Genomic DNA, 18,289 nt, shown 5'->3' on the forward strand with positions numbered 1-18,289 from the left:
AGGGAAGCCGATCACTGCACAGTCTTCCCTCTTTTCCATGGCGAATCTCTTGTGGTTCTTCTCACCTACACCAGTCACTATCTTGTTCTCATTGATCCTCTCATCTACCATGAGACCTCTGACCTTGAATCCCCTGAACTTTTCTTTTTTCTGTTCTCGTGACCTCTTCCTGACTCTCTCCACTTTCTTCCAGTTAGTCACTTCAGACTTGTCCCCTTCAGTTATGATGTTGTCTGCAGCTCTGATGGTGTTTGCGATGTGAGCCACTGCATCATTGGATACCTTGAACCTGTCAGCAGTTTCTCCGATCCTGTCCTCGGCTTCTTTCTCCCTTTTCCTTTTCTCTGATCTTGCTCTCCTGTCGACCATAGCCTTGAACTCATTGTCATTGACATCCTTATAATCACTATCTTCTTCCTGAGCACTGTCATCCACTGCCGATACTTTACACGACATCCTCTCCATCTCCTCCTTACTCTTTGACCTCATCTTCTCAGTTTTCCTCTCTTCCTCAGCCCTTTTCTTTGCCCTCTTCGCTTCCTTCTCCCTCTCTTCTTTCAGCTTGGCAGTCACAATTTTGTCAACGCCATCAATGCAGCCCTCCCTTCCCGGTTTCCTCTGGGCTGCCAGGAAGCTTTTCTCTCGTTCGTGCACTTTGCTGTCGTCTGCCACATCAAACAACTTCTCAGCTATATCCTCGAACCTCATCTTCAGCTTCCCGTTCTTCGTTTTCTTCGTTTTCTGTTTCTGTCCATTTCCCTTCATCATCATCGTCTCCCTCCGCATCCTCCACAGGTCGTGGACTCTCATTTTCACCCTGATTTCAGAGATAGTGGGGACAGTGGCCTTCCTATACACATCCAGTACCTTCTCAGTCACCTTGTTGGTGGCATCCATATAATCAAAAGTATTTGTTCTTCTCCTTAACCTCTCGTTTTCTGCTTCATAAGCCAGGGCACTTCCAACTTCCTTGTTCAGAGGCAACTTGTTAGATGGCAGAGGCATCCGAACCCCGAACACCTTATCGTTACCCTGGCGCAGCTGAGTGTTGCTAATCTTAGGACGACCCATCTTGGTGACGGCCCTTTGAACTAACTGCAAAACAACACAGAAAAAACAACTTTCAGCACTTCAATATCACCACCTATGGAACAATATTTTATTCAAAAGTACGGACTGAGATTTTGTCCTTAACTGTCCAAGTCAAGCTACTTGGGCTGAATTCGTTGATCAGTCCTGGGACGAATATTACCAACGGCGTGAATAGATTCCGTGGAATAAATTCAGGGCATTCCCGTCCAGGGAGCCTCAACAAACTCTGTAAATATTGCCATTGGCCTGCCATTGGCACATATACGGAGTTTGGTAATGTTCCATGAGCGGGAATGTCCTGAATTCATTCCACGGAATCTATCCACGCCGTTGGTAATATTGGGCCCTGGTTTTCGAAATATATGTATGTGGTGACTTGCAGCAAAAATATCGGCATAATTTGTAGCGCATTGAGTTGTAAAACAATAGCATATTATGAACCAGTGTACACAGTCGTCGAATAATCCAATTCAATAACTTGATTTTAACAGGTTGTGCCACATTGCCAGTCCCTTTATTATTTACAGTTTTTTCGCGTTTTTCATGCCAAACCCAAAAGTATCCACAAACCTTCTAATGCAATGATGTAAAAAACTCAAACATATTCGGAATTAGCGTGGCCGATAGACAAATAATCCAACCCATGCAATTAGATTTTGAAAACTTTTGCCAAACTGTCACTCCCTACTGTACAGCATTCCCAGCTTTTTGGAGGCAGCTTTAGCAATGTTGTGGATGTGTGGCTTCCATGACATTTTAGACGAATTGGTGAGGCTTAGCATATTTGGCAGAATGATTGCATCCTGAAATGTGATTGGTGGGAGATCTTGTATCTTGGAAAGTGTAACTGGTAAATATTGAGGTGAGGCAGGAGCTCAGACTGCAGCCACATATCTTGGCTCTCCCTTTACCTGATCCAGTTGTGTAAGCAGCTGCAACGACTGGAGAGAGGGAGAGTCGCAGCGGACTGCCGATGGCCTAGTTTGTTGGGTTTCGCCTTAGTAGCCGGTCCATCTTGCATTGCCTATTCTGCCGTTGGGGTCTTACTGGATCTCTGTAAGCATGTCTGCCTGATGTGGGGCTCCACCGCAGATTTTCCTTCGGAGTTTACCCCCGTAGCCTTATACCTACCAAGGTTAATCAGCAAGGCAGCAGGGCAGTGGTTGGTAGGCGCCAGCACTTGTCCACATGTCGGCGGGCCAATGCGCCGTCCCTCTGGCGCCCACTGCTGCTCCGAGATCCCAGTGTAGTCTAGCCTTGGGCCGCGAGGCACCCAGTTACCGTGTGTTGCCACGAGGAGGCACAGCAGGAGTCTGGATGGTGAAGAGGCTGTGTTCTGGTAGGGGAAGTTTTATTTAAGGTTGCTTCCCTGTTCACCACGAGGGCTAGCCAGCGGCAGTAACTGAAAGCAAGAGGAAGCAAGCAGTGCCTGCACCTTAACACTAACATAATGCTCCCACACTAGACGCATTACACCACCCTGTTTGCACACCTCACACATACACACTACTCACAACCCCAAGTCACTCACCTACAACATCAACGTATCCTTGGCGGTACCTCATAGGATCAGTGTTCACCTGACACATGTACCACCCACGGTCGATCTCCCTCACGTTCTTGATTTGGAGATGCCAAGTGCGGTGGTCGTTGTGTAGCAGCGCGATCCTTGAATTCCTGGTGATGACTTGCTTGTGGATGGTAAGGATAGTTTGTGTGTCTACCTGCACCCACGCCACCTGTGATGGAAAGGTGGGAACACATTATTACCTGCATAGTTCACCCGCACCCACGCCACCTGTGATGGAAAGGTGGGAACACATTATTACCTGCACCCACGCCACCTGTGATGGAAAGGTGGGAACACATTATTACCTGCATAGTTCACCCGCACCCACGCCACCTGTGGACCGGGAAGAATTGGTGGTTAAGAGGAGGGGTGGGGTGGTCGGCCTGTGGTTCCGAGTCTACATAGAAGGATGGGTGGTTAGGAGGCAGGCTTAGATTGTTTCTCTACATAAATAAGTTTTGGACAGTTTATAGATTGAGTCTGGATGGATAAATTAGACCATAGCTTGAATGGTTAGTTGGTCCGTCTCTGTGTTAGGCGATATTTGTAGGGTAAGGATTGATTGAATGGTTCACGTACACTCACCAAAAACATCTTGAACGCTATAAGCATGATGCAATCTGAAAAATGAACGAAGAATCTGAAACCATTCCGAGATGACAAGCCACACTCTCACATCCACCGTGCCCAGGTGCTCGAGTAGTTTTTGTTGACAGTGTAAATAACAACACCTATGGATGGGATATTTTGGAAGTTAAGACCACCTGGATGACTCACTTACAACTAAGTCACCTTCTGTGGATAGGAAGGTGAAAACTGATATAATATGGATGATCACTATCCGTCACGCCATCTAGGAACGGACAAGTGAGAGTCTCAACATAGTGTGGATGGTTAGCCCCCCCCCCCCACCCCCCTCTCTTTCCCAACCCCCGCCCCCACCAGCCCCCCACGCTACCATGAACAAAAGCGGATGACTCAAATGACCTGGTTCGGTTGTTAAATACCCGCTCCACCACGGACAACAAAGAATACATTTAAAATACGCTAGGGACTTTTACTAGAAAATCAGGCACTAGTCAGGGTATTTAAAGAACATAGATGGACGATTTGTTTAACTCAAGTGTGTTAAGTGACATTACCTGGGGATCATTAACAGAATAATTAGGATAAATCTCTCATTTATACGGATTTTGGGAGTTAATGAACATAGTAACGTGTTGTGTTGGGACATTGTGATGCTCCATGGCAGAACAGGACAAGTGACGAAGACAATTTGGATGTGTTTGTTATGTCATTATACTTAATTGTGAAATGGATAAACTTTAAATGCGTTTAAGGTCATTATATCATTATCTTGAAACTTTAGGGTGTTTGTGTCCTTGTTCAGATGACCTCGTATAACAGTCCAGTGAGTGAGTGAGTGAATCAGAGTATTAATTAAAGGAAGAGAAAATAATGCAGGGTATATTACACTTACCATAATAATGACGTCACCATTAACCGTGCCAGTGACGTCATTATATAATACACCAGGATAGCTTTAGCTTTTTACGTCGCACATATAGGCGTGGCAGTGCTACTATACACAGACCAACCGGCTGCCTCTCTGACCAACACACACACACACACTTAGGGGTGATTTTTGTCCTGGGGTTTTCAAGTGATAATTTATATCCAGTTTTAATGTAAGCTTATCAGGGTGTGACGTGTTGAGGCTGTAACTGACTCAGTGTGTTCTGGATATATACAGTCCGATAAAAACAGTAAGAGTCATTATGAGCTTGATAATACCACTCTGAATACAAGATTTAGTTAGGTTAGGGTAGGTTAGGGTAGGTTAGGTTAGGGTGGGTTAGGTTAGGTTAGGTTAGGGTGGGTTAGGGTAGGTTAGGTTAGGGTTAGGTTAGGGTTAGGTTAGGTTAGGTTAGGTTAGGTTAGGTTAGGGTAGGGTTAGGTAAGTTAGGTTAGGTTAGGCTAGGGTAGGTTAGGTTAGGTTAGGGTTAGGAGGGTGGGTTAGGGTAGGTTAGGTTAGGTTAGGTTAGGCTAGGTTAGGTTAGGTTAGGTTAGGTTAGGGTCGGTTAGGTTAGGATAGAACATAAGAACATAAGGGAATGGAGAAGAACTAAGATGGGTAGTGACATCACCAACAATAGAGAATGATAGTGACGTCACCAATAAAAAATTATGATGGTGACGTTACCAATAATATACCAGGATAGTGACGTCACCATTAATAGATCATCATAGTGACGTAACCAATAACAGAGCATTAAATGATAGTGACATCACCACTAGCAAACTCAACACGAATAACAACAAACGGATACACCATTACCTACAACAGAAACAGGCAGTGACATCAACAACAATAAGTGACATCAACAATAACAACAGTAGCATCAAGAACAATAACATTAACAACAACAACAACAAACAGTGACATCATCATCAACAACAACAACAAACAATAACATCAACAACAACAAAATCAACAAACAGTGACATTATCAACAACAAGAAAAGTGAGAACGACAACAACAACAACAAACAGTGACCACACAGTGACATCAACAACAACAACAACAAACAGTGACATTAACAACAACAAACAGTGACATCAACAACAACAACAACAAACAGTGACATTAACAACAACAAACAGTGACATCAACAACAACAACAACAAACAGTGACATTATCAACAACAAGAAAAGTGAGAACGACAACAACAATGACAACAAGAACAACAAACAATGACCACACAGTGACATCAACAACAACAACAACAAACAGTGACATTAACAACAACAAACAGTGACATCAACAACAACAACAACAAACAGTGACATTAACAACAACAACAGTGACATCAACAACAACAACAACAAACAGTGACATCAACAACAACAACAACAAACAGTGACATCAACAACAACAACAACAACAAACAGTGACATTAACAAAACACATAACAGTGACAACAACAACAAACGGTGACATCAACAACAACAACAACAAACAGTGACATCAACAACAACAACAACAACAACAAACAGTGACATTAACAACAACAACAACAAACAGTGACATCAACAACAACAACAACAACAAACAGTGACATTAACAACAACAAACAGTGACATAACAACAACAACAACAAACAGTGACATCAACAACAACAACAACAAACAGTGACATCAACAACAACAAACAGTGACATCAACAACAACAACAACAACAAACAGTGACATCAACAACAGTGACATAACAACAACAAACAGTGACATCAACAACAACAACAACAAACAGTGACATTAACAACAACAAACAGTGACATCAACAACAACAACAACCAAACAGTGACATCAACAACAACAACAACAACAAACAGTGACATTAACAACAACAAACGGTGACATCAACAACAACAACAACAAACAGTGACATCAACAACAACAACAACAACAAACAGTGACATCAACAACAACAACAACAACAAACAGTGACATCCACAACAACAACAACAAACAGTGACATCAACAACAACAACAACAACAAACAGTGACATCAACAACAACAACAAGAAACAGTGACATCAACAACAACAACAACAACAACAACAATGACATCAACAACAACAACAACAACAACAAACAGTTACATCAACAACAACAACAATAAACAGTGACATCAACAACAACAACAACAACAAACAGTGACATCAACAACAACAACAAGAAACAGTGACAACATTAACAACAACATAAACAACAACATTAACAAGAGCAACAACAACAGATCCTACGGCACCCACCGGGAGGAAGGAACGCTCACAGATTTTCACTTATAGATAAGAAGTTATATTGTATGAGGGTGTATGAGTCTGCCAATAGTGAGAGAGAGAGAGAGAGAGAGAGAGAGAGAGAGAGAGAGAGAGAGAGAGAGAGAGAGAGAGAGAGATTATCAGACAGGTAGAGAAAGAGAAACAGACAGACAGGAAGACTCACAAGAAAATATCTGTCAGGAACAAAACCCAAATCAAGTAAATATACAAAATACAGACAAATAAAACTGAACAAAAGACAGAGACAAAACAGAACAAAAAATCCAAATCAAACTGTTACTGTAGACACATGAGTGAGTGAGGAGACAAGTAGTGTGTATACAAGAAAAAGCATCCTTGTAGGGTAGGGGAGCGGAGACGACAGTGAAGAAACTACCGCATCCGGCCGCCACAATTTACCTCGACTCGGTACAAACCTGGTGAGCAATTTGGCAGAAGAGACAGTGGGCCCCCAGGCAGTAGATAGAGCGAGCTTCAAGAAAAATACCAGAGTTTGGCGCTGTTCCAGATTCTCAAGAGCTAAGACGATGTGGTGTATGCTGTCCAGTATAGATTTACAACGTCTTTATCTTGTGCAGCTCAATGACGGCATCTCTCTCTTGGTGTTTTTATTTATCCATCGCAATGCTTTGATAAGAGGGAAGGTTTTACTGTATAGCGGTTGTTATCATGTGGGGATTAGACACCTCAGTATATTTCATCTGAAGATTAACTATTCTATCGTTATATTGGGAGGGAGGTTAGGTTAGGTTAGGTTGATCTTCAAGTGAAATAAGTTTGGGTGTCTAATCTTCAGGTGGTTCGTCTTGTTATCGTTTTTACTTAAAAAAAGTTGGAGAGGCATTTTGATTTAGAGGGACAAACAGTAGAGGCATCGGAGCTAAGGTTACACTACAAGAGGCATTCTCATCTAGACTCAGGGTTGTTATGATTTAAATCAAATGATTTAAATCACATGATTTAAATCGATTTAAATCTGAGTAAAAAAATCATGATTTAAATCAAAATGATTTTTTTACTAATAACTTTTTTCTCTTTTTATTCTACATGATTGAGAAGTATATGCAATGCAGCAGGTTAATAACATTATTTGGATTTACATAATTATGTACTGTACTATAGTCTGTTCTCTCCAGTTTTGTGAAACTTTGATCATATCATAAGGTCTCATTATTAATGTATATATTTACATGAAATATATTGTTACCTAAGATAATAAATACTATTGAAATTCAGAAATCATCACATCCCAGGATCTTTGGTTTGAAGAGCAGGAGGAACAATGCTAGTAATGCCATCAGACACACGATGGAACACAGTGACAGATTCTATTGAATCTTATTTAAAGAACTGGGAGACCCTTGTCAAAGTGTGCAAAGAAAATAGTGAAGACATTGATAAGAAAATTGAAAGGAAAGTTAATGATAAGGCATTAAAAAGAACTGAAGAAGACTATTTAGAGAGACTTAAGCCTATTGCTGTGGCATTGGACTGTGTCCAGAGAGAACATACCCTATTAAGTGATGCTGTAGAAATGTGGGTAAAACTGAAAACTGATATTAAGGAGTATTTAACAGATAAGAAGGATATGGGTAATTTTGAAAAAAGAATCAAAGTAGCATTGACACCTGCCCATTTTCTAGCTAATGTGATAGATCCAAGGTATCAGGGCAGACATCTGACTCCTGAGCAGCGAGACATTGCAGAACAGTATGTGTGCGAGTCTCTTCCACATTTCCTTTCAACGTTAATGTCCTTCCATGGAAGAAGTGCACCATTTAAAGAGGTCTATTTTGGTAAAGATGTTGTAAAATCTCTCTCACCCCTTGCTTGGTGGCAGTATTTGGCCAATGATATGACAGAAAATGTAATGGCTGTTCCTAGGCAATTATTTACAGCTGTTGCGTCATCATCAGGGGTTGAGAGAATTTTTTCCACATATGTATTTGTACTCAATGGTAAGAAATCGCCTAGGACAGGAAAAGGCATCTAAGCTTGTCACAGTACATAAGCATTTCAATGTTCAACTAAGCTAATTTAAATGTTTTGAACTATTTTTGTTGTTTACTGAATGAGAATGTTGTGTTGACTTGAAGTTATTACCGGTAATTCTTAATACACTATAATCCTACAAATGTAAGAAAATAAACTTGTTTCCAGTATTATTTTTGTTACAAAATGAGAATATTATTCTGTTAACTTGAAGAAGTTAAGTTATGAATTTTTGAAACACTGTAATCCTATAAGAGCATTTATGTTAAATTTCATTATTACGTTTGGATTTGTTCACTCAAATGTAAGATATGTTACCAGTTTTCTTTTATTTTACAAAAAGAATATTTTTGTGTTAAATTCCATTGGTACATCTACTGCATAAATATCTTAATGCCAATTTTCTGTTTATTATCCTGAATACGCTTTGGTTGAAAAATACTGTTTTTATGGTTTAAAAATACTATTTTAATGCAATTAGTAAAAAAATAAAAAAAATCGATTTAAATAAAAAAAATCCGATTTAAATCAAATCAAATCGATTTTCTTTATTTTTTTTTTAAAAAATCATGATTTTTTCCAACCCTGTCTAGACTACATAAATAAACGCTTCAACATAACATGGAAGAAGCTGAAATATGCTAATGATCTCACAAGTTTCACAGTAAAATTTTCTTTCTTTCACTAGCAAAAAGTCTTACCGCTTTAGTTTTTTTTTCTTTAGATCATTTCATTCTCTTCACGCCATCTTCCTTCCCTCTTCTGCCTTAAGATACTATCACTTGTAGAGGAATGTTACCTTGAAGTTTCTGATCACCTTAAGATTAGAGCCTTTGCTTATTTTACCCGTTTATATAACACTAATGCTTGCTGGGGGAATGGTTAGGTTAGGTTAGGATGGGTTAGGTTAAGTGAGGTGATATTGGATAAATTAAATATAGGTTAGGTTAGATTAGGTTAGGATAGGTTAGGTTAGGTTAAGTTAACGGAGATTGTGTTTCATAGGTTCTAATAGATTAGCGTTTTGTTTGGTTAGGTTAGGTTTGGTTAGGTTAGGTTATCTTCATTTTTCTTTGGTTAGATTAGGTAATGTTAGATTAACAATAGGTTAGGTTAATGTTAGGAGGGGTGGGAGTGTACTTATCTTTAAATATTTCAAGCCTTTATATAATGACCCAAGTCTCTGCCATAGTTTAACTACATCTTATCTGCCTTAATAACTGGTTAATAGACTTTTTATTTAAGAAGTTTTCATACAACGCTTCTACTTCAGTCTACAACAAAAAGAGATATTATGTTATCATTATCTCACCACACCTGATCACTTCCCCTACAAGTAGAAATATTTTGCTGTAGATGTCGTAGACGAAAAGCCTTCAAGAGGGTCGTCGTGTTTCAACCCGAGTGTTAAACTAAATGAGTCCTGAGAGACACCGCAGTACTGTACTTAACGGGGTGGTGTGGCGGTAAAATTAACTAATTCCAATATCATAAATTAATTTTATTGGAATTAGTTAATTCTAAAGCCACACCACCCCGTTAAGTACTGTACTGCGGTGTCCCTCAGAACTAATTTAGTTTAACACTCGGGTTGAAACACGACGACCCTCTTCAAGGGAAGATGTTTAATAATACGGGCGTGTATTCACTCACCCAATACCATACTTGCTAATAAATCAAATGTGTGTGTGGTAGGGTGATAAACCAAGTGTGTGTGGCAGGGTGATAAACCAAGTGTGTGTGGCAGGGTGATAAACCAAGTGTGTGTGGCAGGGTGATAAAACAAGTGTGTGTGGTAGGGTGATAAACCAAGTGTGTGTGGTAGGGTGATAAACCAAGTGTGTGTGGCAGGGTGATAAACCAAGTGTGTGTGGTAGGGTGATAAACCAAGTGTGTGTGGCAGGGTGATAAACCAAGTGTGTGTGTGTGGTGATAAACCAAGTGTGTGTGGCAGGGTGATAAACCAAGTGTGTGTGGCAAGGTGATAAACCAAGTGTGTGTGTGGTAGGGTGATAAACCAAGTGTGTGTGGCAAGGTGATAAACCAAGTGTGTGTGGCAGGGTGATAAACCAAGTGTGTGTGGTAGGGTGATAAACCAAGTGTGTGTGGCAGGGTGATAAACCAAGTGTGTGTGTAGGGTGATAAACCAAGTGTGTGTGGTAGGTGATAAACCAAGTGTGTGTGGTAGGGTGATAAACCAAGTGTGTGTGGTGGGTGATAAACCAAGTGTGTGTGGCAGGGTGATAAACCAAGTGTGTGTGGCAGGTGATAAACCAAGTGTGTGTGGTAGGGTGTAAACCAAGTGTGTGTGTGGTAGGGTGATAAACCAGTGTGTGTGCAAGGTGATAAACCAAGTGTGTGTGGCAGGGTGATAAACCAAGTGTGTGTGGTAGGGTGATAAACCAAGTGTGTGTGGGCCAAGTGTGATATAAACCAAGTGTGTGTGTGCAATAAACCAAGTGTGTGTGGTATAATGTGTGTGGTAGGAGTGATAAACCAAGTGTGTGTGTGGTAGGGTGATAAACCAAGTGTGTGTGTGATAAACCGTGAAGGTATAAACCAAGTGTGTGTGGTGGGAGGGTGATAACCAAGTGTGTGTGCAGGGTGATAAACCAGGTGTGTGCAGGGTGATAAAACCAAGTGTGTGTGGCAAGGTGATAAACCAAGTGTGTGTGGTGGTGTGATAAAACCAAGTGTGTGTGGTAGGGTGATAAACCAAGTGTGTGTGGTAGGGTGATAAACCAAGTGTGTGTGGTAGGTGATAACAAGTGTGTGTGGCAGGGGTGATAAACCAAGTGTGTGTGGCAGGGTGATAATCCAAGTGTGTGTGGTAGGGTGATAAACCAAGTGTGTGTGTGTAGGGTGATAAACCAAATGTGTGTGGTAGGGTGATAATCCAAGTGTGTGTGCAGGGTGATAAACCAAGTGTGTGTGCAGGTGATAAAACCAAGTGTGTGTGGCAGGGTGATAAACCAAGTGTGTGGGGGGTGATAAACCAGTGTGTGTGTGGGTGATAAACCAAGTGTGTGTGGTAGGGTGATAAGCCAAGTGTGTGGCAGGGTGATAATCCAAGTGTGTGTGTGTAGGGTGATAAACCAAAAGTGTGTGGCAGGGTGATAAACCAAGTGTGTGTGGTAGGCAGGGTGATGTGTGGCAGGGCAGATAAACCAAGTGTGTGTGGCAGGGTGATAAGCCAAGGTGTGTGGCAGGGTGATAATCCAAGTGTGTGTGTGATGTGTGTGTGGTAGGGTGATAAACCAAAAGTGTGTGGCAGGGTGATAAACCAAGTGTGTGTGGCCAGGGTGATAAACCAAGTGTGTGTGGCAGGGTGATAAACGAAGTTTGTGTGGCAGGGTGATAAACTTTCATCCCTCAGGGGTGATGAGGAGGAGATAGGAGGAAGAAAACGATGGAGGAGAGAAGAGGAATGAGGAGGAGAACGAAACATTCCCTCAGGGTTGGGAGAAGTGACATCACCCCGGGGGTTAGGAGGAGACATCACCCCGGGGGTTGGGAGGAAACATCACCCCGGGGGTTAAGAGGAGGAGACATCACCCCGGGGGAGAGGAGGAGACATCTCCCCGGAGGTTAGGAGGAGACATCTCCCCGGGGGTTAGGAGGAGACATCACTCCGGGGGTCAGGAGGAGACATCACACCATGGACAACAAGGAGGAGACATCACCCCGGGGGTCAGGAGGAGACATCACTCCGGGGGTCAGGAGGAAGAGACATCACCACTAGAGTCAAGATGAGGAGGAGACATCACCCCTGGGGATAGAAGGAGGAAACATCACCCCAGGGGTTGGGAGAAGGAGACATCACCCCAGGGGTCAGGAGGAGGAGACATCACCCCGGGGGTCAGGAGGAGGAGACATCACCCCGGGGGTCAGGGAGGAGAAATCACCCGGGGTCAGGAGACATCACCCCGGGGGTCAGGAGGAGAGACATCCCCGGGGGTCAGGAGGAGACATCCCCCGGGGGTTAGGAGGAGACATCTCCCGGGGTTAGGAGGACACATCTCCCCGGGGTAGGAGGCATCACCCCGGGGTTTAGGAGGAAGAGACATCACCCCGTGGGCAACAAGGAGGAGACATCACCCCCGGGGTCAGGAGAACATCACTCGGGTCAGGAGGAAGAGACATCACCACTAGAGTCAAAGGAGGAGGAGACATCACCTGGGGATAGAAGGAGGAAACATCACCCCAGGGTTGGGAGAGGAGACATCACCCCAGGGGTCAGGGGAAGAGACATCACCCCAGGGGTCAGGAGGAGGAGACATCACCCCGGGGTCAGGGAGGAGACATCACCCCGGGGTCAGGAGGAGGAGAAATCACCTGGGATCAGGAGGAGACATCACCCCGGGGGTCAGGAGGAGGAGACATCACCCGGGGTCAGGAGGAGGAGACATCCGAGGGGTCAGGAGGAGGAGACATCACGGGGGTCTGGAGGAGGAGACATCCCCCAGGGGGTCAGGAGGAGGAGACATCACCCCGGGGTCTGGAGGAGGAGACATCACCCGGGGGTCTGGAGGAGGGCATCCCCCGGGGGTCAGGAGGAGGACATCACCCGGGGGTCAGGAGGAGAGACATCACCCCAGGGGGTCAGGAGACATCACCCCGGGGGTCAGGAGGAGGAGCATCACCCGGGGGTCTGGAGGAGGAGACATCACCCGGGGGTCTGGAGGAGGAGACATCACCCGGGGGTCAGGAGGAGGAGACATCACCCCGGGGTCTGAGGAGACATACCAGGAGGTCAGGAGGAGAGACATCACCCCGGGGGTCTGGAGGGAGACATCACGGGGGTCCAGGAGGAGACATCAGGGGTCAGAGGAGACATCACCCCGGGGACGGGAGAACATCTGGGGGTCAGGAGGAGGACATCACCCCGGGGGTCAGGAGGGCATCAGGGGTCTGAGAGGAGAACACCACTGGGGTCTGGAGGAGAGACATCACCCCGGGGTCAGGAGACATCACCCGGGGTGGAGGAGACATCACTGGGGTCAGGAGGAGGAGACATCACCCCGAGGGACGCAGGAGGAACATCACCCCCGGGGGTCAGGAGAGAACCACCCCGGGGGTCAGGAGGAGGGAACATCACCCCGGGGTCTGGAGGAGGAGACATCACCCCGGGGGTGGAGGAGGAGACATCCCAGGGGTCTGGGAGGAGACATCCCGAGGTGGAGGACATCACCCAGGGGGGGAGGAGGAGACATCCCGGGGGTCAGAGGAGGAGACATCACCCCGGGGTCTGGAGGAGGAGACATCACCCCGGGGTCTGGGGAAGAGACATACCCAGGGTGGAGGAGGCATCCCCCGGGGGTCAGGGAGGAGGAGACATCCCGGGGGTCAGGAGAACATCACCCCAGGGTGGGAGACATCACCCCGGGGGTCTGGAGGAGGAACATCCGGGGTTCATAGAGGAGGAGACATCACCGGGGTTCAGAAGGAGGAGGAACATCACCCCGGGGTCAGGAGAGCAGGACAGAAGAAAAAAAGCTACACTAAGATTTTCTTAGTCTTCCCGTGATTCTAAGACTCTACACACCTCAGCAGACATACACACTCAGCAGACATGATGACAAACACTCAGCATACATGATGACACACACAGAGCAGACATGATAATACAAACTCAGCAGACATGATGACACACTCAGCAGACATGATGACACACACTCAGCAGACATGATGACACACACTCAGCAGACATGATGACACACTCAGCAGACATGATGACACACACTCAGCAGACATGATGAAGCATACACACCTCAGCAGACATGATGAAGCATACACACACTCAGCAGACATGATGTCTCACAAACTAAAGCAGACATGATGACACACACTGAGCAGACATAATGACACACGCATTCAGCAGACATGATAGTACACACTGAACAGAACATAACCAGCACACACATTCAGCAGACATGATGATACACTCCACAGTCTTGATGACACATACTCCAAGCAGACATGGGTCCCTGAAAGACCTTTGTTAATATTACACACACACACACACACACACACACACACACACACACACACACACACACACACACACACACACACACACACACACACCAAGATCGAGACATCACCAAAATAGTGGAAAAAAGGGGGGACGGAATTCTCTCCTTTAGACGCATTAAACTGCCTGTGAGAACCAATTTACTTGCGGGGGTCGAAGCGTCGAAATGGTTGAAACCTCTGAAAAGCGTGATTATCCCTGTTGGCTTCTATGGTGGTCCTTATCTCGGCTGAGGTCACGGCCTGGGGGCGGGGAGGGGCGGGGAAAGGTGGGGATGGGTAGAGAGGAGTGGGGAGGAGTGTGGAGGGGAGGAGCGGGAAGGAGTGGGAAAGGGAGGAATGGGGAGGAGTGGGAAAGGGAGGAGTTGGGAGGAGTGTTTAGGGGTGGGAAGAGGAAGGGTGGGGAGAGAAGGGGTGCGGAGGACTGGGGAATGTTGAGTTGGAGTGGGGAGGAGCAAGGAGATGCAGAGAGAGGTAGGCAAGAGTGAAGGGGTATGGGGAGAGGCAGGAAGGGGTTGGGAGGAGAGGGGCAGGCCGAAGTGGAATTCATAGGAGAGGCTGTGAGGCCTTTATGGGGGGATGAAGTGAGTGTAAGTGGTTACGGACTTATGGTTCATAGCTGAGGTTGTGGTTCATGGCTAGGGTTGTGGTTCATGGCTAGGGTTGTGGTTCATGGCTAGGGTTGTGGTTCATGGCTAGGGTTGTGGTTCATGGCTGGTCTGGGGCTGTATTAGGCCATGGGGGTTGTGGTTCATGGCAGGTGTGGTTCATGGCTGGTTGTGGTTCATGGCTAGGGTTGTGGTTCATGGCTAGGGTTGTGGTTCATGGCTGGGGTTGTGGTTCATGGCTAGGGGTTGTGGTTGTGGTTCATGGCTGGCTAGGGTTGTGCATGGCTAGGGTTGTGGTTCATAGGGATTGTGGGGGGTTGTAGGTCATGGCACATAGGGATGTGGTGGGGGTTCTGCGGCTGGGTTCATGGCTAGGCTTCATGGGGGTGGTTCATAGGGTTGTGGTTCACATGGGGTGGTTCATGGCTAGGGTTGTGGTTCATGGCTAGGGCATAGGTTGTGGTTCATGGCTAGGGTGGTTCATGGCTAGGGTTGTGGTTCATGGCTAGGGTTGTGGTTCATGGCTGGGGTTGTGGTTCATGGCTAGGGTTGTGGTTCATGCTAGGGCTGTGGCTCATGGCTGGGTTGTGGTTCATGGCTAGGGATGTGGTTCATGGCTAGGGTTGTGGTTCATTTTGTGGTTCATAGCTGGGTTGTGGTTCATGGCTGGGGTTGTGGTCATGGCTAGGGTCATGGCTAGGGTTGTGGTTCATGCTAGGGTTGTGGTTCATGGCTGGGGTTGTGGTTCAGGTTGTGGTTCATGCTAGGGTTGTGGTTCATGCTAGGGTTATGGCTGGGTTTGTGGTTCATGTGGGGTTGTGGTTCATGCTAGGATTGTGGTTCATAGCTAGGGTTGTGGTTCATAGCTAGGGTTGTGGCTCATGGCTGGGGTTGTGGTTCATGGCTAGGGTTGTGGTTCATGGCTAGGGTTGTGGTTCATGGCTAGGGTTGTGGTGCTGGGTTGTGGTTCATGGCTAGGGTTGTGGTTCATGGCTGGGGTTGTATGGCTAGGGTTTGTGGTTCATGGCTAGGGTTGTGGTTAATGGCTAGGTTGAGGTTTATGGCTAGGGTTGTGGTTCATGGCTAGGGTTGTGGTTCATGGCTAGGGTTGTGGTTTATGGCTAGGGTTGTGGTTCATGGCTAGGGTTGTGGTTCATGGCTAGGGTTGTGGTTTATGGCTAGGGTTGTGGTTCATGGCTAGGGTTGTGGTTCATACGTGAGATACGGAGTCGGGAACGGAGGCACATCCTTTACCTGGTTACCTTAAGATAAACAAAAGCCTTACCCTATAATCTCTCAATTGCTCAACGTTGCAAGGTAGAAGGGCGTCCCGTCCTACTGTCACTGTGATGTTGGGGACGTTATCTGTGAACTTCGGCAGGAGTCCCACGTCCTCGCTGCTTCCTGGAGGGCGAAGGAGAAGATCAGTGAGAGTCAGGGTGTGTGGGAGAGGGTGAATAAATGTGAGAGAGAAGTGGGTCTGTGCGGGGGAAGTGTGGGTGTGTGTAGGAGAGTCTGGGTGTGTGGGAGAGGGACTGGGTGAGTGTGAGAGGGACTGGGTGAGTGTGGGAGGGATTAAGAGAGTGTTGGACAGAGGAAACTAACATTGAATATACAGATGAAAGGAATAAAAAGGTGACCCATTATTATTCCTTTATTCAGTAGAAAGGAAATATCACACAGTTAATATCAGGTTAACGTACAGTCCCGGACATTTCCACGTTAGACACACACTCACAAAGGTGAACCCGTGAATGTGAGACTAGGGATTCTGAAGCAACAGACAGAGATTCATATATCTGGTAACAATGTGAGTTTGGCGGGGGAGGGGCATTTATGAGCACATAGATTGTGGATATGATTGAATCTATATCTTGTAGAAGCAGCGAAGTTTTGTCTAACCCCTTGATTACGAGATGGACTTTCCCCAGCTGAATAAAATTGTAATTGGGGACTTGAATGTTAATCTGTTTGCGGATCGTGTTCGGGGAAATGGTTCGCCAGTGCAGTTGGCGAGTTGTCCGGTCTTCTCGGACTATTCCCTGACACTGGGTCATACAACTCGTTAACTTAGGGTGTGGTTGTTGTGTTAGCAACAGCTTCTGCACCTTAAATAAATTCACGCCCAGATGGCCCTAGGGCCGGCCATCCTCATACACGAAGGGCAACCATTTCTAACTTTACTTGTGTGGGGAGTGGAGGGAGGGAAGGGGGGAGGAGGCAGACAGCCGAGACACCCACTATAACTTTTTGTTACCTCTAAATTTACATAATTTAATATAACTTGTGACTATACTATTCTTTCATAATACGATAATCACTCATATCGTTAATAATGACATAAGCAACCCCCTGTAATGACACATGTTGTTTAGGTAATAGGCGCCCATGCTACATCTATTAATCTCTGAGACCATATGTAAACGAGAAAGCATGTGAGTCATCAACGTTGCCGGACCATGTAATGAGTAAAATTATATCAAGTTGTTCTAAAATATTCTCCTCGTTCCAGACTGCCGTGTGCACCTCACGTCTCGCCAAGTCACTTGAGAGTTGCCAAATCAAAATGTTTTCTACAATACATATCTCACTTCCAGATGACTTTACAATGATACTGGATTAGGAATGATAACTAATATTTTTGTAGATTGACGCCATATTTATTACGCCCTACTGACAATATAATTCAGGTTGTGTGGATCTGTCATACCCGTTTATGGTGCAACCAAGAGGTAATGAATACGCATTACTGTTATTTATAATAAATGTGTTTGCCAGCTTTCTGGGTATGTTTTATGGCAAATTACTTTATACCAGCAGGAACCGAGAGAACTTCCATGAACTCACCCCCCCCCTGACCCCCATCCCCCGACACCACGACCTTCCCTGATCCACCCCCTGTCCACCCCGACCCTCACCCTTAGCCCCCCTCCCCCAGACCCATGCATCCCCAAGTGCTATATGATATAAGATGATGTAAGGAACATAAAAATTAAGTATTTTAGTGAGGTGATCTTTGCTAGTGCACTTGCTATATTAGACCTCATGATATCACCCTAGGAGGTGACAAGGCCAATATTAATACATCTATATCAGTATAGGTTGCTACTAGCTTGAAGAAATCTGTAAACTTGAGAGAATGGGTAC

General features: G+C 45.3%; 1 protein-coding gene across 1 annotated transcript in view; it reads right to left on the minus strand.

The window, feature by feature from the left end:
• The window catches only part of LOC121874412 (lachesin-like), a 79,322-nt gene that overhangs the window by 34,679 nt on the left and 26,354 nt on the right, over positions 1 to 18,289 (minus strand). The window contains 2 exon segments of the mRNA XM_042378541.1: positions 2,624 to 2,831; positions 16,428 to 16,546. Of these exon segments, the coding sequence (XP_042234475.1) occupies positions 2,624 to 2,831; positions 16,428 to 16,546 (327 nt within the window).

Source organism: Homarus americanus, unplaced genomic scaffold (genome assembly GCF_018991925.1).
Source record: "Homarus americanus isolate GMGI-L3 unplaced genomic scaffold, GMGI_Hamer_2.0 scaffold31813, whole genome shotgun sequence".
Taxonomy (NCBI): Eukaryota; Metazoa; Arthropoda; class Malacostraca; order Decapoda; family Nephropidae; genus Homarus; species Homarus americanus.